This window comes from Phoxinus phoxinus, assembly GCF_949152265.1.
Source record: "Phoxinus phoxinus genome assembly, contig: scaffold_55, whole genome shotgun sequence".
Classification (NCBI taxonomy): domain Eukaryota; kingdom Metazoa; phylum Chordata; class Actinopteri; order Cypriniformes; family Leuciscidae; genus Phoxinus; species Phoxinus phoxinus.
In genome coordinates this window covers 143,309-166,811 of record NW_027639377.1, presented here as the reverse complement: position 1 = coordinate 166,811, position 23,503 = coordinate 143,309, and the positions used below count along the sequence as shown (strand labels likewise).

Here is a 23,503-nt window from a genome sequence, read left to right as displayed (position 1 = left end):
GACGAATGGTTTTGAGATAAGGTCTTTTAATTATTTGTGACGAATGGTTTTGAGATAAGGTCTTTTAATTATTTGTGACGAATGGTTTTGATCGTTTGAAGAATCGGCTATGATTTGGCATAAGCTTTTTTTTTTTAATCGGGCTATGTCATAGTTTTGAAGATGGGTTTAATATATGTGTTTTTTGGTTTTGAAGTCGGTCTCTTAATTATTTTTGATGAATGGTTTTGATCGTTTGAAGAATCTGGTATATCAGTCTGTGCGCCCCTCCCACACTGTAAGTGAGTGTATGTGTTGTACTGTGATGTGAAACTGTAAACGATATCTCTCACACAAAACTGGAACAACTATTGTTTAAAAAGAATATAAATACCTATAAAATAAATAATATACATATCTTACTAAATCCTCACACAAAAAGTTGAAATGATTATAAAATAACTTGCCTAAAGTTTTAAATGAGATGCTTATAATATAAAATAACTAAAGTTGAAAAGCATTCATGCAGATGAAATATAAAATAAACATCTACTGAATCAGTCTAGATAAGAAATAAAATCATCTTACCTTTTTTCTTTAGAGAGAGTTGAACAAGCTGCGAATGCTTTAACTAAAGTTTAGACAGCTTGTTTTTACGGGATCCAGTCATTCCTGAAGGCCTCCTCACACAGTTTTAAATCATAGGGGAGCACCTCTCTCTCTCTGTCTGCCTGTCAAAAACATTATAGCAGCCGCGCGCGTCTCTCTCTCTGTGTTTGTGTGTGTGTGTGTGTGTGTGTGTGTGTGTGTGTGTGTGTGTGTTTCAAAACACTAAATGGGGCTGCGCGTGACCGGCCGCTGTGCGCGCCCACCTCTTCTGCACATGATCATGGTGAAAGCGAGGAAAAGAGTTTCTACATTCTATGTATAATATAAATATAAACATCTTATTGATTTTCAGTTTTAAACAAAGAACCCTGTTTCCTTTCTCACAGTCTCCGGCATAATTACCAGCCATATTATCGGTTTAACAGGCTCTCGCTAATAAAAATGCCAGCCTAAACATTCTTTAGCTATCTGCTAATTTATTTCCCAATTATAATGGTTTTGGCCGTTTAGGAGTATCGGCACGCGTGTCACCTCTATCTGAAATACTGGTCTGAAAGCCTTTCATAGCGGTAGAGAGGGCATAGTTCAAGGAAACTTGAATGCAATGTGGAGAAAATTGAATAGACCAATGGCGCCATCTATTGGACAGACAACAGTGTTTTTCACCATATATCATCCAAAAAGCTATTTAAGTCGAGGTAACATGTCAAAAAACTATCACTCCAAACTAAGTCTTCCTCCAGCCTCGTCTCTCTCCTGCTCGACATCATGGCAAAACGTAAGTTTTCCTCTCTATATTCCTAATAATGATTTTAAAAATGCTGTTCCCTCATCTTCATTATGCAATACTGTTTTTACACAGTATTATAACATTACCAGCCCTGAACCATTGGACCCACAAAACGTCACTGGTCTATGTTTCGTGTACTGTACTGACTTAATTAAAAAGTCGCTATAATCCATCATGCTATCTGTTTATCTGCTGATGTGGTTTTTTTATCATAAACTATGATTTTTAAAAATCTGCTCTGCTATTTTAAACATTCATTGAACTACGATGTTTTATCTGATATATTCATACGTTGCTATATCAATATGATTTTGAAACTTATATGTTCAGAAAAACGATAATACTGCGTTCTTACACGGGGCTTTTATTATGAAAAAATTTTAGACCTTAGGAAATGGCCGCCGGATGCTTAGCATGCTATGCTACGATTCTGTTTGCTATCTGTCTGAATTAAATCGCCCCCCGCTATCCATATACCGTTATTAATACAGCGCGGTGTTTCTGTTAGCGCTCCGGTTATTAATCATGGTCTAGCTTATCATAGCTTGTGCTAATACATGCGGTTTAGCTTAGCAGCGCGTGCTACGTTGCTAACTGCTCTTAAATATGTTTGACATCGTTTAACAAAGCCAGTTTTGATACGTATCTTTGTCATAACCCCGATCGATCCGTTTCGATATATTGATAGAGTATTTTAACCCCTAAAATCGTGTTTTAAACGTTGCCTTAAAACACTATGAAAACCATGTTATTGATTCTGGGCCCGACCAGCTCTCTAGCGCCATCTGGTGCCCCGGAGTTAAAACTACATCCTGTTATGGTGAAATTGCGCCCCTGGCGTATTGGGGGTGATATAACCGGCTGTTATGGTGAAATTGCGCCCCCCAGCGTCTTGGTGGTGATATGACATGATTTTTTTTTTTTTTTTTTTTTTTTTTTTTTTAACTAGGTCGTCAAATAGCCATGCATACATATAAAAGACTCACAACTGTTACCATTCATAATAGGATTTTTTTATCCCGACAGGTCCTACCATTGAAAGTCTGGCTGTCTTAGACACGTGTGAGTAGGCTACTGATCTTTTTCTATTCTTTTATAAATGATTAAAATGAACCTTTTATAATTCTCTTGTTTAATTACTCTCTTTTATTTTATTTTATTCACATTAGCTAGTCTGCTGACCGTCGCCGATTGCGAAGCCGAAGGTAAAACAATCCCTAACGCCGACGTAATGTTTTTTTTTTCTTTCTTATGAGAAATTAAATATATTTATTTATTTTAGATTTTATACAATTCGTCACACAACCGGGATTCGCGGCGGTGGTCGATTTGACTAAAGACGACGACGATGATGACGAGGAACACCCCACCCTGCTCGTAACAGACCCCACACCGACTCAAACTGAGGATCAAAAACTCCCTACCGGTTCAGCTTTAGACCAGACCCCCGGACCAAGCGGGGAGCCGTCGAGAAAGAAGAGTAGAAAAACAAATCACTCTACCTCCCTCGAGAGTCCTGAGAGAAAAATAGCTCGTGTCACACCTGCGATCAGTTCTGATAGGAAAACTCTTTGCCCACCGAACAGTCCGACAACCAGTCTTGACAGCGTATTTCTGTATGGTGAGACAAAACTAAATAATTTTTTATTTAAACTCAAATTGAGTTATACCATTAATATACTTTTTATATTTCTACACACAGCAGCGGGTTCGGATAGAAGCCATGACGACGATGTGACTACCTGGGACACGCCTCAACACGCCGCTTGGGAACAGAGTTCTTGGACGAACGAGGTGACAACCACCACCAGCCGCGCCGGGCAGACCCCATATCCTTTTCCCTCACCTCCGGAAGACGACGACGACGAAGAAGAAATCGATGTTGAAGAAGAAGTACCAGCTGTGTCGCAACCGGTTGATGAATCACGCAATGATGTTGGTCTAATGCATAGGGTCCTAAATTCAATACAGACATTAGCTCAACAGTTTCGTGACTCGCAAGCTAGCACTGACGCGAAATTAGAGACGTTAGCTCAAGAGTTTAGTGACTCGCAAACTAGCATTGACGCGAAATATATAGAACTTCGCGATGTCCAGGATAATCAGATCACTCAGTTTCGTGACGCACACATTGATACCCGTAGCAGACTAGAAGCACTCCTTGGGGGGTTTCGCGCCGCACAACTTGAGACCCATAGCAGATTCGATGTTCAGGACCGATTTAATCAGAACGTGTTCAATGAAATATTCAGACGCATTCATGCTTTGAAATCAAGCGTGGATCAGGGTTTTGAAAGAAGCGATCGCTTGTTAACCGAATTCCGAAGCGAATTAATGCTGATGTTCCACCATCTGATTCTCACCATTATAGACGAGATGAATATAGATTGAATATAGATCTATTCCATTAAACTTTTATGGTTCTAGTCATTTTTCTTTAACCATCATGTATTGATTTTTTATACTCCACGCATGTATTGATTTTTATACTCTATGATATTGTAATATTCCATGTATGCTTTTTGATATATGCTTTGATTTCATATACTCTTATATTCCATGTTTATCACCTTTTGATCTGAAACTTTAAAAATGGATGGTTCCAAATGCTTTTGTACACACGGTTGTCAATCAGATCAATGCTCCACAGAACTGTCACCGGACGAGATCGAATTGCTGAGTCTACTACCCGACGAGCTTGTAACGCTTCCGGATGATTTAGAACAGTATTTTTTTAATCTAGAATATTCACAACCCGATCCTAATTTGGATCTTTTTGAATTAGCCGTTAATCAGTACGACCCCGTTGTACAATACGGCGGTGTTTTAAATAGCCATTCCCCAGACCATCCTCCCGGTAATGACGATAATACTTCACAACCATCGACCAGCAACGCGCCAGTCCCATCAGGTAATGCTAACGCTTTACGCGAGACTGAGCCTCCTACAGAGGCTCAATTGAGTCGTCCGGACATTGATGCGCTGATTCGCGACGGTGGGTTCGTTAACGGTTATCACGTTTTACCACGACCTCATTTCAATAGTGTGTCGTTGAGAAGAACCATGAATCTGAGAGAGATCAACTCTACAGATCTGGCCTCTTATCACACATGCTTACACGATATGCTGAACGAGATTGTCACCTTTGCTAGAGATATAGGCGGCCACGCTCCTGTGATCAATATAACCTTGTCAGCCCCGACTCTGCAAACACCCATCAGCGGGGTTTTAACCCCCGCCGGTAATTACGAAATCGATTCGCTTTACGACCAAATTGAGCGTGTTTTACAGAGCAACGAGCAGTTATTATCCGATGAAACGATTCACGTGGAGGCATCTTTAGCGCGGAACCGTCACGGGGGAGGGCGTCGTAAACTCGCAGATCTGGCCGTTGATCAGGTAATCAAAAGAAAAAAGACGAGTTTATTTTGCCCCGCAAATATTTCAAATAATTTGTGTTTCTCTATCTGTCTTGCGCGTTTTCTTTACCCTCAATTAGCCGAGAGTGATCTAGAAAAACTGGCCGCCGCTATCCAAAACAGCGCAGGCTTTTCAATCCAACATCCAATCGCTCTTAGCGACATAGCGGCGTTTGAACGGGCTCTAGGCATTAAAATTGTCGTATTTCACAGATCTAATGCGATGATCTTACAAACGTACAAAAATAGCGATGATCTCCATCCAAAAACGGTATGCTTGTATCTACACGAAAACGTTCATTATTTTCTGATAATGAGTCTGACGGGGTTCATGGGTTCGGACTACGTGTGCCAATTTTGCTATAAGGGGTACTCAAAGCCCAGAGACCATCAATGTAAGCACGCCTGCAATGTGTGTTTCGACGCTGATTGTCACAGGTTCCCTAAAAGAACCATACATTGCCCCGACTGTTTGCGTTACTGTAAATCGAGCTATTGCTTCGAAATGCATAAAAAAACAGGTCCTGGCCAGGAATACTCGTTTTGCGATCTTATTAAATTTTGCAAACTATGTAACAAGCGTTACAACGTAAAACCGGGTGACAAGAAAACCCCACACATCTGCGCCCCAGACAAATGCGTTCATTGTCGCGAACTTCTCCACGATGACGGCGAGCACCAATGTTTCATACAGCCCCTAGCGCCTAAGGAAATGTGCGAGAAATACATTTTCTACGATTTTGAAACGCGTTACCAAAACGGTAGGCACGTGGCCAATTTTGTTTGCGCAATCACGTTCAAAGGGGAGAAGTTTACGGCGGAGGGTACCGACTGCATAGCTAAGCTAATCACCCGCTTCAGACAACCGCGATATAAAGGCTACTGCTTTATAGCGCACTTTTCTTCACGGTTTGATTCCTTCTTGCTTCTTGAGCACTTTTGCAAAGCCGGGATTGCGATCGAGGTCATAATGCAGGGATGTAAATTAATCCACATGTACGACGCACCGTTTGCACAGCGCTATATCGATAGCTACTCATTTTTTCCATTCGCTCTCGCCAAAATGCCCGCGGCCTTAGACTTGGACACGTCCGGAAAAGGGTACTTTCCGCATCTCTTCAATTCGTTGGAAAATGAGAAATATTTTGGCCCGTACCCCGACAAAACATTCTACGGGTACGATAACATGAGCGCTAAAGCCCAACAAGACTTTGATCTTTGGTACAGCACGGTTCAGGGTAAGTGGTTTGACTTCAGGAAAGAACTCTACGCGTACGGGGTTAACGACGTGGTCTTATTACGAGAAGGATGCATGAAATTCCGACAATCATTCATCGAATGCACGCAATTAGATCCTTTCGCGTTCACGACGCTCGCTAGCTGTTCAATGGGGATCTTCAAAACACATTATCTCGACAGAAACACAATCGCACTGACCCATAACAAGGCGTATGTGCAACAGAGCAAAACTTACTCAAATGGTTCGATCGAATGGCTCGAGTATGTAAAAAAGACTCGAAACGTGGACCTTCACCATGCCTTAAATCACGGTGAAGTTTCGATCGGCAAGTACTTTCTAGATGGTTTCTATGTGCAAAATGGTGTCCAGCACGGTTTAGAATACAATGGATGCTTTTTCCATGGACACTGCTGTCGCTTCGAACCTCATCAGACACATCCCTTGTCGGGAGTGTCCTATGGGGTCCTCAGGAGACAGTTTGACGATAAGGTTGAAATTCTGCAGAACGCGTACGGTTTGCAAATCGAGGTTCTTTGGGAATGCGAATGGAACAACATGAAAAAGACCGATCCCTCTGTGATAGAATTTATGTCCGATTATTCTGCCCCAGAGAGACTGAAACCCCGATTGGCTTTGTACGGAGGGAGAACAAACGCCTATAAACTCTATCATAAAGTTTGCGAAGGTGAGAAAATACGCTATCTCGATTTCACCAGTCTCTACCCCTTTTGTCAGGCTAGGAAAAGCTATCCGATCGAACATCCAGAAATCATTTTCAAAGATTTTGAACCGATTGAAAATTATTACGGGCTTATCAAAGCGACGGTCTACCCTCCGCGCAAATTACTGCACCCGGTTCTCCCTTACAGATGCGAAGGCAAACTCATGTTTCCTCTTTGCTCGTCTTGCTGTCACGAGCAAAACCAGACCTCGAGCTGTACCCACACGGACGAGCAAAGAGCGCTTTCAGGCTGTTGGGTCAGTATAGAGCTTTTAAAAGCCATCGAGAAAGGTTATGTGGTGGCCAAGATAGACGAGGTTTGGCATTTTCCGCAGCGATCAGACACGTTGTTTGCCGGTTACGTCAAAACGTTTTTGCGGCTGAAACAACAAGCGTCCGGGTACCCTTCCAACGTCGTCACGGACGCCGAGAAAGAGACTTACATCCGCGATTACTTTGAAAAAGAGGGGATTCAACTCGATCCTGAAAAGATCAAATACAACGCCGCACAAAGGGCGATCACAAAATTAGCTATGAACTCGCTTTGGGGAAGATTCTGTCTTCGCGAACGGCTTCCTCAAACGACTCTCGTGAACGACCCCGAAGAATTCACCAGAATCGTTTTTGGCAATACCGACACGCTGTCCTATTTCACATTCGTCTCAGACCAAGTGGCTCTCGTTCAGCATAAACCCAACGACGACGATGTTTGTAAGACGCGCGACGTTAACGTGTTTATAGGAGCGTTTACAACGGCGCACGCCCGACTGGAATTGTACGAATTGATGGACAAACTCGGCGATCGACTGCTATACTCGGACACAGACAGCGTCGTATTCGTGTCTAGCGGCACGCAGTGGGAGCCCCCTCTCGGGTCTCATCTGGGGGAGCTGACGAGCGAAATAGACGACGGGGACTTTATTACGGAATTTTGTTCCAGCGGGCCAAAATCGTACGGTTTTCGGACGGCCAAAGGTAAAGTGTGTATGAAAGCCAAGGGAATAACGCTGAATGCAAAAAATTCCGAAGCTATCTGTCTCGAATCCCTGATTGGTCTGGTTGACAGCTATGTGACGTCTCACGATAGAGACAAATACATCCTGGCTCAGACGGAAAACATTGTGAGGAATAAAAAGACTCTCACGTTGCACAACAAATCAGTCGTTAAAAAGTTTAAGGTGGTGTATAATAAGCGCAGACTTTTGCCCGATTTCACCACCCTTCCTTATGGGTACTGATCAGATGATGCACCGGGGGTCGCTGGATGTTTCCGATTTTGATTTCAGACTCCAACATCCATTTAGTTGTGTTATAAGCGGACCGTCCAATTCTGGAAAGTCTTATTTTGTAAAACTTTTGTTGGAAAAGGGTTTGAATTTAATTTCCAAGAAAATTGAAAACATTGTATGGCTGTATGATTGTTGGCAACCTTTGTACGATGATGTGCTTAAATTGTACGACATTAAATTTGTCCAAGGAATACCCGAGAGTCTGAATGATGATGATTTACTCCCTGTTACTAAACCAAATCTTTTAATCGTGGACGATTTGATGGAGCAGGCTAGCGCCAACATGGAACTTCAGCGTGTTTTCACCCAATACTGTCACCATCGCAATCTGAGCGCTATCTACATTGTGCAAAATTTATTTGTACAGGGTAAGTCCAGTCGAACCATCAGCTTAAACGCCAATTACATGATTCTGTTTAAAAATCCTCGGGACGTGAATCAAGTAGCGATGCTGGGCCGTCAAATGTACCCCGGAAACACAAAATACTTTATGGAGTGTTATCACGATGCGGTCAACCAGCCTCATGGTTACCTAATGGTAGACTATAAAGCGAAAACTCCTGAGCAGTACCGTCTCAGAACAGGATTGCTTTCCGACCGTCAAGTGGTTTATATTCCGAAAAAAAGAAGAGCGTGATCCATCACCATGTCCGCCAGACTTTGTAAGCATCTGCCGGTGTTAAAACTGCTACATAAAGCGTCTCCTAAACAACGACGTCTTATTTTACAATCGGCGTCCGACGATTTCATTTTATCGCTGTGCGAACTGGCTCTTAACATCCTCTACGGCACGATTCCTGTCAATCGGCAGCAGTATCAAAAACTGAAAAAGAAAAAAGCCGAAATTAAATTTGTAGCCAATAAAAAAATTGGCATAGCGGCCAAGAAACGAGTCTTCAACCAAAAGGGCGGATTCCTTTTACCACTCCTGAGCGTAGCCGTACCCTTTCTTTCGAGCTTGATAGCCAATCGATAGGATGGAGTACGCAGAGAAGATGTATTTAGTCCCTCGCCATCAACTGGATAAGGTGAAAACTGAAAATGTTCGCGAGACCATTCGCGAGACCGTGGAAAACGATTTGGACGAAGCCATGAGAAAAATTTTACTCCGCGCTGATTTGAGCCCGTACGAAAAAGCCAAACTTTACACAAATACCCTGAACAGGTTTTTGAACATCGTTAAACAAGGCGAACGTGAGACCAGTGTTTTAACGCTTTCGTTACCCGACCCCGCTCATAAAAACGAACCAGAGACCGTGGCCGGCGTCGAAGACAGCAGAGCGGGGGAGGCTGTGGTGGACGAAGTTCTGAAGAATGTACCTTCGAGAAGTGTGAAAAACAGCAGATACATACTAGACAAGATGTCTAAAGCTAAAGGACTAGCCTCGTGGAACGAATCGGGCGAGTTTGTGTTCAGGGGTAAAGCCGTACCAGGTTCACACATGGTCGATTTGTTAAAAAATGTCACGGCCCCTCATAAGGTTCGGGATGACCGGAGACCTGTAGGATGGGCAGAGTTTCTGCACGCCTTTGCCGAATTAAACATCCCTTTTTCTACGGTGCCGAATCAACAGGTCAGGAGCACGATTAACTCTCTAAAGGGTAGGCCCGTCTCCCAAACCCCAACCCGTGTTAGACATTCTAAAAAAGCACGAAGATATTCGCGCCCCCTGGATCCAGAGCCCGAAGACTCTGTGTTTAAATCACCGACTATCGATCGAAGACAGTGGTTGGAATTTTAATGATTGCTTATATTTTTGTCTGTATGTATCTTATGATTCAATAAAAGACGATAAAATGTAATAGTTTTAAGATTTTTATTTATTTATAGGTCAAACACGTCTGTACACAGTGAACGCAGGATAACATTTTAGCATTACAAACATAAGGTCTTAATCGTCTCACAAACAGGGACACCATTTTATCATTTTTAATATAATCATCGGTGTATAGTCCCATCACATGGTCATAGTCGTAACCTATAGCTAAATGATAGAGAAAAAACAGACAGTGCTGTCCGCAGGTGTCCGATGAATAATCCTGGACTCGTCTGTCGGAATATAATACATCGGCGTCGTTGGCTGCTAGAAAGTTATTGATGCTGCTTGGAAAGCGAGGGCTGGTGGGCGGATTGCCGAAGCTGTCGAAAAAACAAGCCGGGCCGTCTTCGGTTAAATAAACAGCGATCCAATGCTCGCCGGGTAGACGCGCAGGGTGGGTGTTAATGATCCCCATAGACGGTAAGATCCTTAGGGGTTTTTTGGGCAGTTGATCGCTCGGTAGAACGCCGAGAAAATGAGTCCTGCATGTAATTTTATCCATGATGGCGGTGAGTTGTAGGGTGTTCATCTCAATAGTAATCGATCAGTACCTGTCGACGGTTAGAAACTTCCAGAACGGAGTCAAAAGTTGAGTAAATTAAAATATTCACCGTATTCGGCAACGGTTCTCTGAAACGGGCTTCGACTCTGATATTCCCAGACTTGACCAGGGAAACGTGCTGACCGCAGTCTTCGTCGGGTGTCAGGTTAAATGCGTAAAGCGTGTATCCGTTCAGGAAATCATTCCTGTCGATAGAGAGCGGTTGGTCTTTAAGGTGTCTCCCGGTCGTCATCACCAGCTGATAATATTCGCGTACTGCCAAACCGGCTTCGAAATTAGGCTGTAGCGGCTTGGCCGGATATTGCTGAGAGTCGACGTAGACGGCTAAGAATTCAAGATTATAGTGTTTGAATGCAAATGGATTTTTTTCGTATGAACCGGTGAACGCGTCATTGTCGACCATACCGATGATGATAGACTTTGGCAACGTTCCTAAAAACAGATTTTCTTGATTCGAGATCCTAGCCCCCACCGGAATGGAGAACGATTTTAGACAGACCCTATCGATCGGGTACTTTGCCGTTGTCGACAGTAAGGCTTGAGCGTGAGCCAGTCTCACCGGCGGCGATACAGAAACTTTCTTGACAAATAGGGATGCCGTGATTATTTTTATTTTGTAGGCCACGTCGTCGGCCCTCATCAGACAGAATTCATCTTTTGCTCGAATAAATCGTAGCTTAAGATCAACGCCATTAATTAAAAGTTTCTCCTGGAAGAATATATCGCTGTGTATGGGGCTGAGTAGTTCCACCTCCTTGCTTTCGGTGGTGAAGGTCGATCTCTTTGTCAATCCTGTGTTACGGCCTAAAGGATCATTGACATCCATATGCCCGGGCGAATCACGGTAAAACAGCCCGGCGGAGAACATAGATTCCAGCGAAGCTTTACCGTAGTTGATCAGGCTCTCCAAAATACAGCGATAGGGATAGGTCCCGGAACTTTGAGATATCAGACGGTCGCCGAGGGTCACGTCGACTTGTGAAAAAATTGTAGCTCCGGGGTAGTTTATTAGAGCTACCTTGGCAGGGTGCGCGATGGCGTCCCCGTTAGGTCTCGTGATTTTCAGCCGCAGATAGAGCATTGTGTTATTGAGATCCAAATAATCATCGCCGTTACCCGCGATAAAGAACTCCAGAGGGGCCGAGTCCGAAATGGCCGACAGCGGAGCCACTTCGAGGTAGCTATTCTTTTCAATCACCGTTTGGGTCATCGGAACCGTAAACAGGTCCAACTCGGACTTGATGCACTCTCCCGACATACGATGCAGTAACGCCATGTTAGAATATGGTTTTCGTGGTTCTCTTGACCGGCTTCTTACGCTTTCTACGGACGAGTGAGCGCTTAGTTGACCCCCGTGTTGTTTTCTTCTTCTTCTTCTGAGCCACCCATTGACCACGCCTCCTCACACCCGGTGGTTTAGACATCCTCTTGCGGGCCATGACCATGAGTCCGGATCCTTCTTGAGCCTTATCGTTATGCGAACGCGTCAGTACGTTTGAGACGACGTCGGATACTATATTTTTAGCAGCCGATTTTAGGTGAGGTTTCGCTATGCTAAATCCTCTTTTTAACAGAGGTATGGCCATCCTGAACAGCCCGCGGAACAGTCCCCCTAACCCATTACCATACATTACCGGCGATCCCGCATAGCCCGGTAAACCAGAGCCGGCTTGATTTTGGTAATAGCTCACATAGTCCGCAGTATTGAGCTCTCTAGGACTATAATAACTCATTTTTCAAAGAATAGAGTTATTTTTTGGTTTAAAGTGTAGTTTTACGGTGACTTTCCCGTAAGAAAAGGGGACTTCGCGGTTTGTATCGTCCTTAAGCTCTATGGTAATGTCGGTGATGTGCTCTTTATTAATCGATGCGTAGTGCGGGTTATCATACCTAGCAATGACCGTGTCGTTGCCTTTACCCGATATATGTACGCATCTCAAAAGAGGGACGTTAGAATCGCCGACCGGTTGATATTGGATGATGTCAGTGTACACGTACATTGTGTAGAACCCCGCGGCGATATCGGCTTGATGAGGAGCGTACGTGGTGACTTTCTTGGAAAAATCAGCTCCCCTATGCTGGTCTACACCTCCGAGAGGTTTTCGTTTCATTCCTAAAATGGTGGCCAGTCTCCCCCGGAAGCTCACCGAAACGTTTGGCGTCGACACCAGAAACAGTTTGTTTTTTAATTCATCGTGATGCAAAACACCCGCCGGTGTGATAAGTTGATTTATAGCACGGAGGATCGCTCGAATGTTTGCGTAGTAACCGCCGGGTATGTTTAATTTCGTAATTGTAGAAAAACGAACATCTGAGTTGTTGTTGGGGGAACCGGGATCCGGGGGTTCCGGGGCTTTATGTAGGATGAAATGGCCGTCTTCGTCATTAAAGCTGTACCAAGTTCTAGGATATTCGATTTCAGCGAGCCCCACTTCCCATTGTCCTTTCAAGTTTATTGCTTTTGCTAGCCTGGTTGTATAGCTGGATATGCGATTTTCAGGGTAAACCGAAGCCGACGCGTTGCACGGTAACGTGACGTAGAAATCGTGGTCATCCATGGCTGTCCTTCGCTCGTATGATCTCATCCGTTTAACGTCGCTGCGTTTTAAGGAGATTGTAAGTCCAGCAGAGTTTTTTTATCTATATAACTATTAAATTTTGAAGGCCATCCTAACCATTTCACTAAAACGAGCGTAGATTTCCCCTGTTTTTTCTCACCTAAAATCTTTTCCACCTTAAAAGATTTGTTTTTACTGACAATTATTTTTTGCAACTCTTTTTCATAAAAAACCCCCTGGATGACATCACCGTCATAATCCGTGAGTCTGTAGACTGGGGGGCGACGCGGAATACACGAGGACACGGTGAAAAATTCTTCCGTGTAGTTCTGCTCATAACCTTTGGCAAATGGGCCTCTCACTTTAGAAATCCTGACGACGTCGCCGACTTTGAAACGAAACACGGGTTTCTCTGTCTTCTTTATATCGCCGTACAAGTTTTGAAACACTTGGCCCTCATTTACAGCGTTGACGTCCACAGGTCTCATTTTGATACTTCGGTGATAACTGGTGTTGTACCCCTGCATAATGTCTTGTAAAACATCTATGTATCTTCGGGAATTTGTCGCCGTTAAAAATCTCCACATGCGACTTTTTAACGTTCTATTAAATCGTTCCACCACACTGGCTTTCAAATCGGTGGCGGTGGCAAAGTGGTTAATGTCGTGCTTTTTCATCACATCTTGAAAATGTTTGTTGAAAAATTCCTTGCCCTGATCCGTCTGTAATTTCTGCGGCACACGACCCTCTTCGAGTATAGACTCGAACGCTTTAGTAACCTCAATACCGCTCTTATTCTTCAAAACTCTACACCAGGCGAATTTTGAAAATATATCGACGCACGTCAAGAGATACTTATGACCGTCGTTATCCTTGGCATAGGCGGTCATGTCGACGAGATCGGCCTGGAACTGCGTATCAATCCCGTACACAACCACTCTATTTCTTTTGTATTTTATAGGCGCTGTTTTGTGTAATGTGTAAGCATCCTCACCGGCCAACCATTCTGAAACCTCTTTATCGCTTAGACGGACGCCGCTATCTTTTAAGACGGCGTCTTTTAATCGTTTTTTACCGCCTAGAGAGCCGGGGTTGGAAGGTGTATAATATGCCTTTTTCATGAGCTCCGACATGCTGTCGTCTCAACCTTTGTAAAAGAATAACGCGTACAAGTGGTTTGAATCAATCTTTTATTAAAAAATGGACATAATGACTTTACATACACAGTCTAAGTAAAAAAATGAGTATAATACAATCTAAGTAAAATGAATATACATACACAGTCTAAGTAAAAAATGAGTATAATACAATCTAAGTAAAATGAATATAATGACTTTACATACACAGTCTAAGTATAATAGAAACCAAGTAAAATGAATATAATAACTTTTACATACAAAGTCTAAGTAAAAAATGAGTATAATAGAATATAATGACTTTACATAAAGAGTCTAAGTATAATGACTCTACGTACATAATCTAAGTAAAAAAAAAGATGTATTACATTAAAGTAAATTGGATAGTAATAATGACCTCACTGGGAATCTAGCCAAAAAAGAAAGTCGCGACACGTCACGATGTCTTTGTCTTTGTCTATGACATAATTGACAAATGTTTCGCCAATTTTCGCAATCTCATCATCATCTTCATCAGAATTTGAAAGCGTTGCCAACTCCTTACATACATCAACTACATAGGTAAACATACAGAGAACGTCTGCGAACCCGATCGCGCCTTGTAATTCGTACATCATTTCTAGAACACCTTTCATAGTTTCACATCGTGGTTTGGGCCCATTGACGCATTTGGCTATCAAATCATCCCATGAATCAGACACACCTCTCATATGCACCATGTGTTTCTTGAGATTTGTTACACGTTTGTTATCATCATCATCATCTGAATAGCGCTCGAGCGCATCATTGAACAATTCGGTCATCTGGTCTCTGTAATGATTTTTAAACATGGATTGGATACAGCTGATTAGACTACAGGCGGCACCCATGGTGGAGCTGACTTGGTCACTCTCCATTCAGGATTGAAAGACCTTCCCAGAGATCAACGACGTCGCTGACTATCTCGTCGCAGGGTTTGTCCAGAAGTCTCGCGCTGATTTCTTCTAGCTTTGCCGCGATGAATTTTTCGTCTTTTAATTCATACAGAATAGTCCCGACTGTTCCTTCGATCCGGTGGGGATGAGATTTTAACCCACACCGGTTCAGGAGGATACCGATGACGGAATGAAAAAAGGGCTTAAACAGCTTGCCTGAAAGTTCATCAAAGTGTGTGTCGAAGAAGTAGTTTGGAGGGTCAAACAGGCAGGAATGTTGCAGCTGGCTGGGGTGGTCAATCTCACACCCCTCGCAGTCGTCCTTGAGCTTCTTGCCGATGAGATGCTGCAGCAACACCACGGTCGCTGCTTTTATGATTTTGAATCCAACGTCGCTGAAACATCCATCTGTAGCGTCGAAACCTGGTTTAGCAAGAGGGAGGTAAGTCAGGTCGTGAGATCCAAGCTTTTCGTCGGATGGGGATGGCGGTGGTGCTGGTGGTGGCGATGCAGGTGGTGAAGGTCTAGTACAATCGCAGTCGCACTCGATCCCCAAATCCCAGTCTAAGCTGCGTCTGATAGTTTTAACCGGACCAGTGACGTTTTGTGGGTCCAATGGTTCAGGGCTGGTAATGTTACCCCGATTGTTGTTAAAACGCGATGCCAAGGCTATGCGGCGTTTGATCGTTTTAGCCGGAGCCCTGTCTTTGTGAAGGTTCGATGGTTCAGGCTTGATGATGTTATAGGGTCCCCAGTCGTTTTGGAGGTCCGATTCCCAGTCTTTGTGGAGGTCCGATGGTCCGCGGGCGTTGTCGTCGGGAGGATCGAGAATGCTGCCGAAAGAGATACCGCAGCTGCACACATGCTGGGGTTCTGAACCGTTGTCTTCAGCCATGGTTTATAAACTGCTGGTTGGGAGGGTCTGATCGCAGGAATTTATGGTAACTGTAGCAAAGGGGGCGGATGTCGTAACGGTTCAGTCATGATTTATAATCGACGTTGTCTGGTAGGGTCTGGTAGCCGAGGGTCAGGATGGGCGTAGTGAATGGGGGCGGACCGCATACTGTATTTGCTGCTGCGCCCACATCTCTCAGGATGGAACAGCTGCACTTTGATTTTGTCGTATCCGTCGTGCAAGTCGCACCATTTGAACATTTTGTTTATGGTTGAAAAAACAGTCTTCATCAGATTCAGATCGCACCAGTTGAACAAAAATTGCATTTCATAGAGCTCGTGATGCTCTTTAGGTAGGATGACCGCTGACTGCCTGTTGTCCTTGAGCTTTGTCTTGTCTTTACAGCAGAAGATGTAAACAGAATCATGCGGGTTCATTTTAGTATGGTCACCTACCACACGGTACCGGATATTCGGGGTTACGCCGTCCCATTCCGCAACGTACAAAGGCTCTACGCAGCCGTCATTCAGATCCTTCCAGACAAATTTGTAAAACAGACCCCAGTCTTTTTCAGGAAATACAACACACACGTCTTCGCCGGGCTGAAACTCGCCTACAGCATCAGCGGTGTAGAGCACAACAAGGCGAGCTGATTTGTGAAATATGTATCCGAATACACGCTTATCAGACATCATAAATTCAGCTTTAGTCCATTCCGAGATTTCATGGAGAAAATTGGTCAAACGGACGTGTCCAAAAGGCTTTCTCGGTGCCATAGGCAGACTTTCCAGTATCTTGCTGGTCAGCCCATGCTCTGGGGTTTTACAGGGACTCAAACCATCCATGGTCATGTAGCTCATATTTCTCTTTCTGGTTTTTGTAGAACACACAAGACCCATTTATATACGTTCACTTACAGTGTGGGAGGGAGGGGGGCCTGTGACATACATATACCGCATTCTTCAAACGATCAAAACCATTCGTCACAAATAATTAAAAGACCTTATCTCAAAACCATTCGTCACAAATAGTTGGAATCTCTTATCTCAAAAGACCTTATCTCCAAACCATTCGTCACAAATAATTAAAAGAACTTCTGTCAAAAACCATGATCTATATTAGACAGGGCCACAAGGTCAAACTACATATCACTTGATCGATGGCTAGCCAGGTCGCCGGGTCAAACCAACTGTCCTATTTACATGATGGATTGATAGCAGGGCAGAGGTCAACCCTTTGATCTCCTATACCGGAGGAAGCGGAAACCCCCCAAGGTCAAAGGTTAGCCTTTGATCCCACATACCGGAAGGGGGCGGGGTGGGAAACCCCCGCCTAAGGTCAAAGGTCAAAGCCATTAATCACTTTGACATAAGGTCCCGGGTATTACTACTGGGACCAATCACAGAACGGGGAGGGAGCAGCGAGGGGACCAATCACAGAACGGGGAGGGAGCAGCGAGGGGACCAATCACAGAACGGGGAGGGAGCAGCGAGGGGACCAATCACAGAAAGGGGAGGGAGCAGCGAGGGGACCAATCACAGAACGGGGAGGGAGCAGCGAGGGGACCAATCACAGAACGGGGAGGGAGCAGCGAGGGGACCAATCACAGAACGGGGAGGGAGCAGCGAGGGGACCAATCACAGAACGGGGAGGGAGCAGCGAGGGGACCAATCACAGAACGGGGAGGGAGCAGCGAGGGGACCAATCACAGAAAGGGGAGGGAGCAGCGAGGGGACCAATCACAGAACGGGGAGGGAGCAGCGAGGGGACCAATCACAGAACGGGGAGGGAGCAGCGAGGGGACCAATCACAGAACGGGGAGGGAGCAGCGAGGGGACCAATCACAGAACGGGGAGGGAGCAGCGAGGGGACCAATCACAGAAAGGGGAGGGAGCAGCGAGGGGACCAATCACAGAACGGGGAGGGAGCAGCGAGGGGACCAATCACAGAACGGGGAGGGAGCAGCGAGGGGACCAATCACAGAACGGGGAGGGAGCAGCGAGGGGACCAATCACAGAAAGGGGAGGGAGTAGCAAGGCGATTACGACGTCTATGCGACACAGAAGCAGTTTGTCTATATCAACATGTGCACTGCAGATTTACCTTCTACCCTCATGTTTGTCTTGCACAAACGGCAATAGTCGCTGAACACCATTGTGTACACATAAATCTACGACTATGACGGCTCTGGGCATTTGTAAACCACGTCTCAAATACGAGAAAAGGAACATGTGGTTCCCAGACCACATCTCAATGAGACGAGGTCTGACGTTAGCCAGGCTAACCAACTGGTGGAAAACAGTAAAAAGTTAATATTTTACCCCAAGGCTTGGTAATGACAGGGTATTTGAATAGAAAGTATGATTTTATGATATTATGACAGTGGGTTCAATTTTTTTTATTTTAATGGGTTTAAAATACGATCAAATTTGTCCTTAACGCGCTATGTGTGATTTTGAAAAAAAAAATGTAATGCACCAAAAATAATTTTGCTGTTAATCTTTGACATATTCAAGACTGTGATAATCCAAAGCCAAGGTTTTCACTTTAAATTTAGTATATGGAAAATAATTACATTTTTGTGTTTTGTCCTCTTATACAAATTGATGGTATCGTCACCAAACCTGGAATTTAAAGAGTTAAAATCCTGAAATTAAATAAATATTTTGTAGTTATGGTGAGGACTGATGCTGGTTAAAAGATTTAACTTAGTAAAAGTGGAAAATAATAATAATATATAATATTTTAGGCAGTGTTTAATATGTGACCATTTTTTGGTCCGTAATGCGCTAAGTGTGATTTTTTTTTTTCAATCTGACATAACACAAAAAATTAAAATGCGTAAAAATCAATGTTCCTGCTAATCATGGACATATACTAGGCTGTGATAATTCCCACCCAAGAAATCCACCTAGCATGTAGTACACAATTTATTTATTTATTTTATTTTTTTGTATTTTTTGTCAATTTTTTTTGTCATGTATCCAAAAAAGTAAGCCGAGTTGGGGCTCCATACTCGGGGCGTGGGGGGGGGGGGGCACTAGGAGACCACCACGTTCCCAGAGTACACTGTAAAAAATAAAACATAGATTTCATTTATATTTAATTAATTAAAATGAGGCAACAGATTACAAGCAATATTATTAATTAAATTTTACAAATTAGAATTGAGTAATAATTAATCAAATTAATTCCTTAAATGTTACACTGTAAAAAATAAAACATAGATGTTATTTATATTTAATTAATAAAAATGAGGCAACAGATTACAAGCAATATTATTAATTAAATTTAACAAATTAGAATTGAGTAATAATTAATCAAATTAATTCCTTAAATGTTACACTGTAAAAAATAAAACATAGATTTAATTTAAATTTAATTAATTAAAATGAGGCAACAGATTACAAGCAATATTATTAATTAAATTTTACAAATTAGAATTGAGTAATAATTAATCAAATTAATTCCTTAAATGTTAACCATTTAAAATGAGTAAATTTTACAAAATATATGTTATTGCCAACATTGAAGACACCTGATGTTAACAAGCAGAACCACTGAAGGAGAAAACCATAATTAAAGTCACCATTATGGAGATCAGTGTGTGTTTTAGTTGGGCTCTTCACCCTTAAATTATTAACTTTAAGTTTTTGTTTGGCTGCTGTACGTGAGTTATAACAGCCAGATGAACAAACGGTGATCTGATGATGTTGGTTGTGTTTTAACATAATCATTATTTCACAATCATTTGACCTGAATCACTGAACTCAAATGGAGTACAATTTGTGACTTAAGTTAACTTTATTAACTATAGAAGTACTGGCCTTGTACACCATAATATTTTTTATCTTTTACAATGTAATTCAAATAATTTCTAAAAAGTTTCTCTTGTACAAAAAACAAAAAAACAGACATTATGAATTAGACTGTGCATCTCAACAATGGTGACATTTATAAAGCATGTTGCAGTGCATTCTGGTTTGTACCAATCACAACTCATTCATGGCTCCCATCATGTATTGTTGCATGAATAAATAATGAGCTCAGAGGTTGTCACCATTGCTGAGATTCATAAGCTAAATCTTGATGTCTGTGTGCGCCTAAAAAAAAACAGATATATTTTTTATTATTATTAATTTGATCATTTGGATTCCATTGAAAAGGATAATAATATTATGGAGCTAGAATTAATAAAATAAATTTAACTCATAAATTGGACTCTACATGAGATCAGTGATTCAAGTCAAATGATTGTGAAATTATGAAACACAACCAACACCATCAGATCAACATTTCTTTTTGTTCATCTGGCTGTTATAACTCATGTACAGCAGCCACACAAAAACTTAAAGTTATTATTTAAAGGGTCAAGAGCCCAACTAAAACACACACTGATCTCCATAATGGAGACTTTAATTATGGTTTTCTCCTTCAGTGATTCTGCTTGTTAACATCAGGTGTCTTCAATGTTGGCAATAACATATATTTTGTAAATTTTACTCATTTTAAATGGTTAACATTTAAGGAATTAATTTGATTAATTATTACTCAATTCTAATTTGTAAAATTTAATTAATAATATTGCTTGTAATCTGTTGCCTCATTTTAATTAATTAAATTTAAATGAAATCTATGTTTTATTTTTTACAGTGTATGGAGCCCCAACTCGGCTTGGTTACAGAGATACGCCCGTTCGCTCTGGTCCACCCTACCTTATGAGAGTTCAGGTTACTCCCGGGACTCAGGGAACGGGCCGAGTTTGGGCTCCATACTCGGGGCGGGGGGGACCACTAGGAGATCCCCTTGCGCCCAGAGTATGGAACCCCAACTCGGCTTCATCACTGAGATACACAGGTTAAAACTCACACTTAGACTCTTAAGAGAGTCCAGGTTACTCCCGCCGTTTACCCGCTTCGGGGAATCGCGACTTTGGGCATGGGGCAGCACCACCGCCCACCCTCCTACCGCGTCAGGGGACCAGGGGACCCCCACCACGCCACCCGACTAGGAGCTCTGGGCAGGGACCCCCACCCAGGTCCACCCTCTGCCCGACTCGGAGGACCAGAGCTCCTGCACAACTTGGGCCTCCACCATCACCTGTGCACCGGCCGGACCCGGGGTCCCACACTTAAGCCCGGGCATTACTGTCCCAGCCAACCCGGGCCTTCAAAAATCCGCGCCACTGGTACCCCGTAATCGACTTTGGTTTTGGTTCTCGGGGGAACCAGGGCTATGGGCAGGCACCCTCACCACGGACCGCCCTATGCCTGCCTCAGGGAACCAGGGGCCAGGCCCGTGGACCCCCACCACGCCCCCTCCTCCGCCCGACTCGGAGAACCAGAGCTCCAGCGCAGCTCTGTCCTCCGCCCTCACCCACACACCGGCCGAACCCAGGGGCCCCACACTTAAGCCCGGGTACTATTTCCCAGCCAACTCTGGCCTCCAAAAAAAAAAAAACCCGCGTCACTGGTACCCCAAAATCGACTTAGGTTTTGGCTGGGGTTCCCTGGTTCCCTCCGGCCGGCCAAGCTTCTCCTGCCTCAGCCCGCCTCTGGGAACCAGGGCTTTGGGCAGTGGGGGACCACCGAATCACCCCCCTCAGCCTCTGCCCCTGCCTCTCCCTCTCTCTGCCCCCTGCTTTTGTCTTCGCCTCCCCTCCACTGGTTCACCCCACGGCCTCCGCCCCCCACACCCCCAACCCCGGGGGGGGGCCGGCCCGGAGGCCGACAAAAACTTGGATCGAGGGCTTACTTTCAATGGATCGCAGCGATGGAGCTGCTCTGCCACGCACGAAACCCCGACCCAGAATCAGGTCATCTACGAGTCATTTAGCACCGGGTTCTCCACAAACTTGAGGTGCGATAAGGGGGAGAGGGGGCGACGCTCTTTCGGCCACCCCCTTGTTCCGGTCACGGACGGCCTTCCTCGCCGGCCCGGAGGCCGGCTATCCGGGGCCAATCAAAGTCCCGCGGCGCTGCGGTATCGTTCCTTCTAGGTGGGATTCTGACTTAGAGGCGTTCAGTCATAATCCAGCAGATGGTAGCTTCGCAACCGGCAAAAGGCAAACTGGAAGCGCCGGTTTTCTAGTCCATTACCTTGTCAGAGCGGGGTGTTTATCCCCTCAACTAAACCTATAAAGTCCATTTTTAGGACCGTCTTTGTTCCGACAGGAGCTACATTCAACCGTGCCCGAGTCTGAGGCACTCTCCCTGTGTGCCAGCCAGGGAAACTGGTTGTTGTGGGAATCTCGTTCGACAGCACATTTCCTGGACACTGTCCTTTTTTTTTCTTTTCAGAGGGGGACTTTCCTCCAGACTACCTCGACACTGCTTAACACCCCAGAAAAAACATCCTCCCCAGGATGTCAGAAACCGAACCAAAGCTGCGCAAGACAGGTAGGTGCAAGTACTCATGGCGGTCTCTCAACCATTTTCCCATCACCATGTCTGAGAAGAGCACTTGTCCACTCTCGACAAAAACCCAAAGGTCCGTCATTGCTCCGACTTTGCCCGACATTCGAGGCACTCTCCCTGGTCGTCAGCCAGGGAGTAGAGTATTAGTGGGAACCTGGCCGGACCACACCATTTCAGTATCTGTCCCTTTTTTGTTTTGTTTGATTTTTAAGGAGCACCTTCCTCCAGCACGCCTGCTTTCCTTCACCTTGTCCGAGCGGAGCACTTGTGTACTCCTCGACAAAACCCCCCAGGTCCGTTTTAGGGAAGTGATCACTCTGACAAGGCCTGTCGCTGCTGACGGATTGAAACATGCCTAACACCAAGGCACTTTTTCCTGGATGTCAAATAGGAAGTTGCATGTTCTTGGGAATCTTATTAATGCACCGTTTTTCAGAGGTCCACCTTCCTCAAAGGGCGCCTGATTTCCTTTCACCTTGTCCGAGCAGAGGACCTTCCTCCACCACTTTTTCTCCAGGGGTGTCTCAAGCCCCTGGAGTCTTTTCGCCGTTTACCCAGACCAATTGTTTAACAAGCATATGGTATATTACTTTGGGACCATCTGAGGAGCCCCAGACAGAGAACCGCCACGCAATTGCTTCCTACACACGGGTCTCGCTCCGCTCAGGCCAGGGCCCAAGGCCAGGGACGGAACGGCCGCTCATAGGGCGCGTGAGGAACCCTCTGCCAAAGGGAGGGTGTGAGGTGGCCTCTGGACCGAGGCCGTAACCAGGAAGGGTGCTTTCAAAGCCAGGGATGCGCAGGGCGAAGTTCGGCTCTAAGACATGCTGGAGGTACCCCACTGAAACCCCACCAACCGCCAAGCCCCCCTACGCGCCCGCAGCCACCACTGCCTCTGCGGACATTCATTTCAGACAGGCCATCTGAGTCTCCCGAAGGTCGATGCGCCCCGCGTTCCCCGGAGGGAGGCCACATCTCTTGTCGACACGCAAATCGGGGAGGAGCAAGCTGCCCAGAGCGGTCTCTCGACCGGGCAGGGGCCTTCCCCAGGCGCGTCCAAAGTTCCAATCGATCAGGCACCCAGACGGTACGGCCCAAAGGAGAGGGTGCGCTCCTACGGGCCCCAGGCAACCCGGAGGCGCCTGCTTACCATTA

The 23,503-nt window shown here is 44.6% G+C and overlaps 2 protein-coding genes across 2 annotated transcripts; one reads left to right on the top strand and one right to left on the bottom strand.

Annotated features, from left to right (window-relative positions):
* Positions 1 to 1,356: 1,356 nt before the first annotated feature.
* Positions 1,357 to 6,006, top strand: LOC306994284 (uncharacterized protein; the record flags this gene model as incomplete). Its single annotated transcript, XM_079639891.1, has 4 exons — positions 1,357 to 1,366; positions 2,548 to 2,583; positions 2,661 to 2,999; positions 3,081 to 6,006. The coding sequence occupies 4 exons, from the start codon at positions 1,357 to 1,359 to the stop codon at positions 3,767 to 3,769; spliced, it is 1,074 nt and encodes a 357-aa protein (XP_079496017.1). The 3' UTR covers positions 3,770 to 6,006.
* Positions 6,007 to 10,397: 4,391 nt separating this feature from the next.
* Positions 10,398 to 11,705, bottom strand: LOC306994283 (uncharacterized protein F54H12.2-like; the record flags this gene model as incomplete). The annotated part of the gene is made up of 1 exon (XM_079639890.1): positions 10,398 to 11,705. The coding sequence occupies one exon, from the start codon at positions 11,703 to 11,705 to the stop codon at positions 10,398 to 10,400; it is 1,308 nt and encodes a 435-aa protein (XP_079496016.1).
* Positions 11,706 to 23,503: the final 11,798 nt, after the last annotated feature.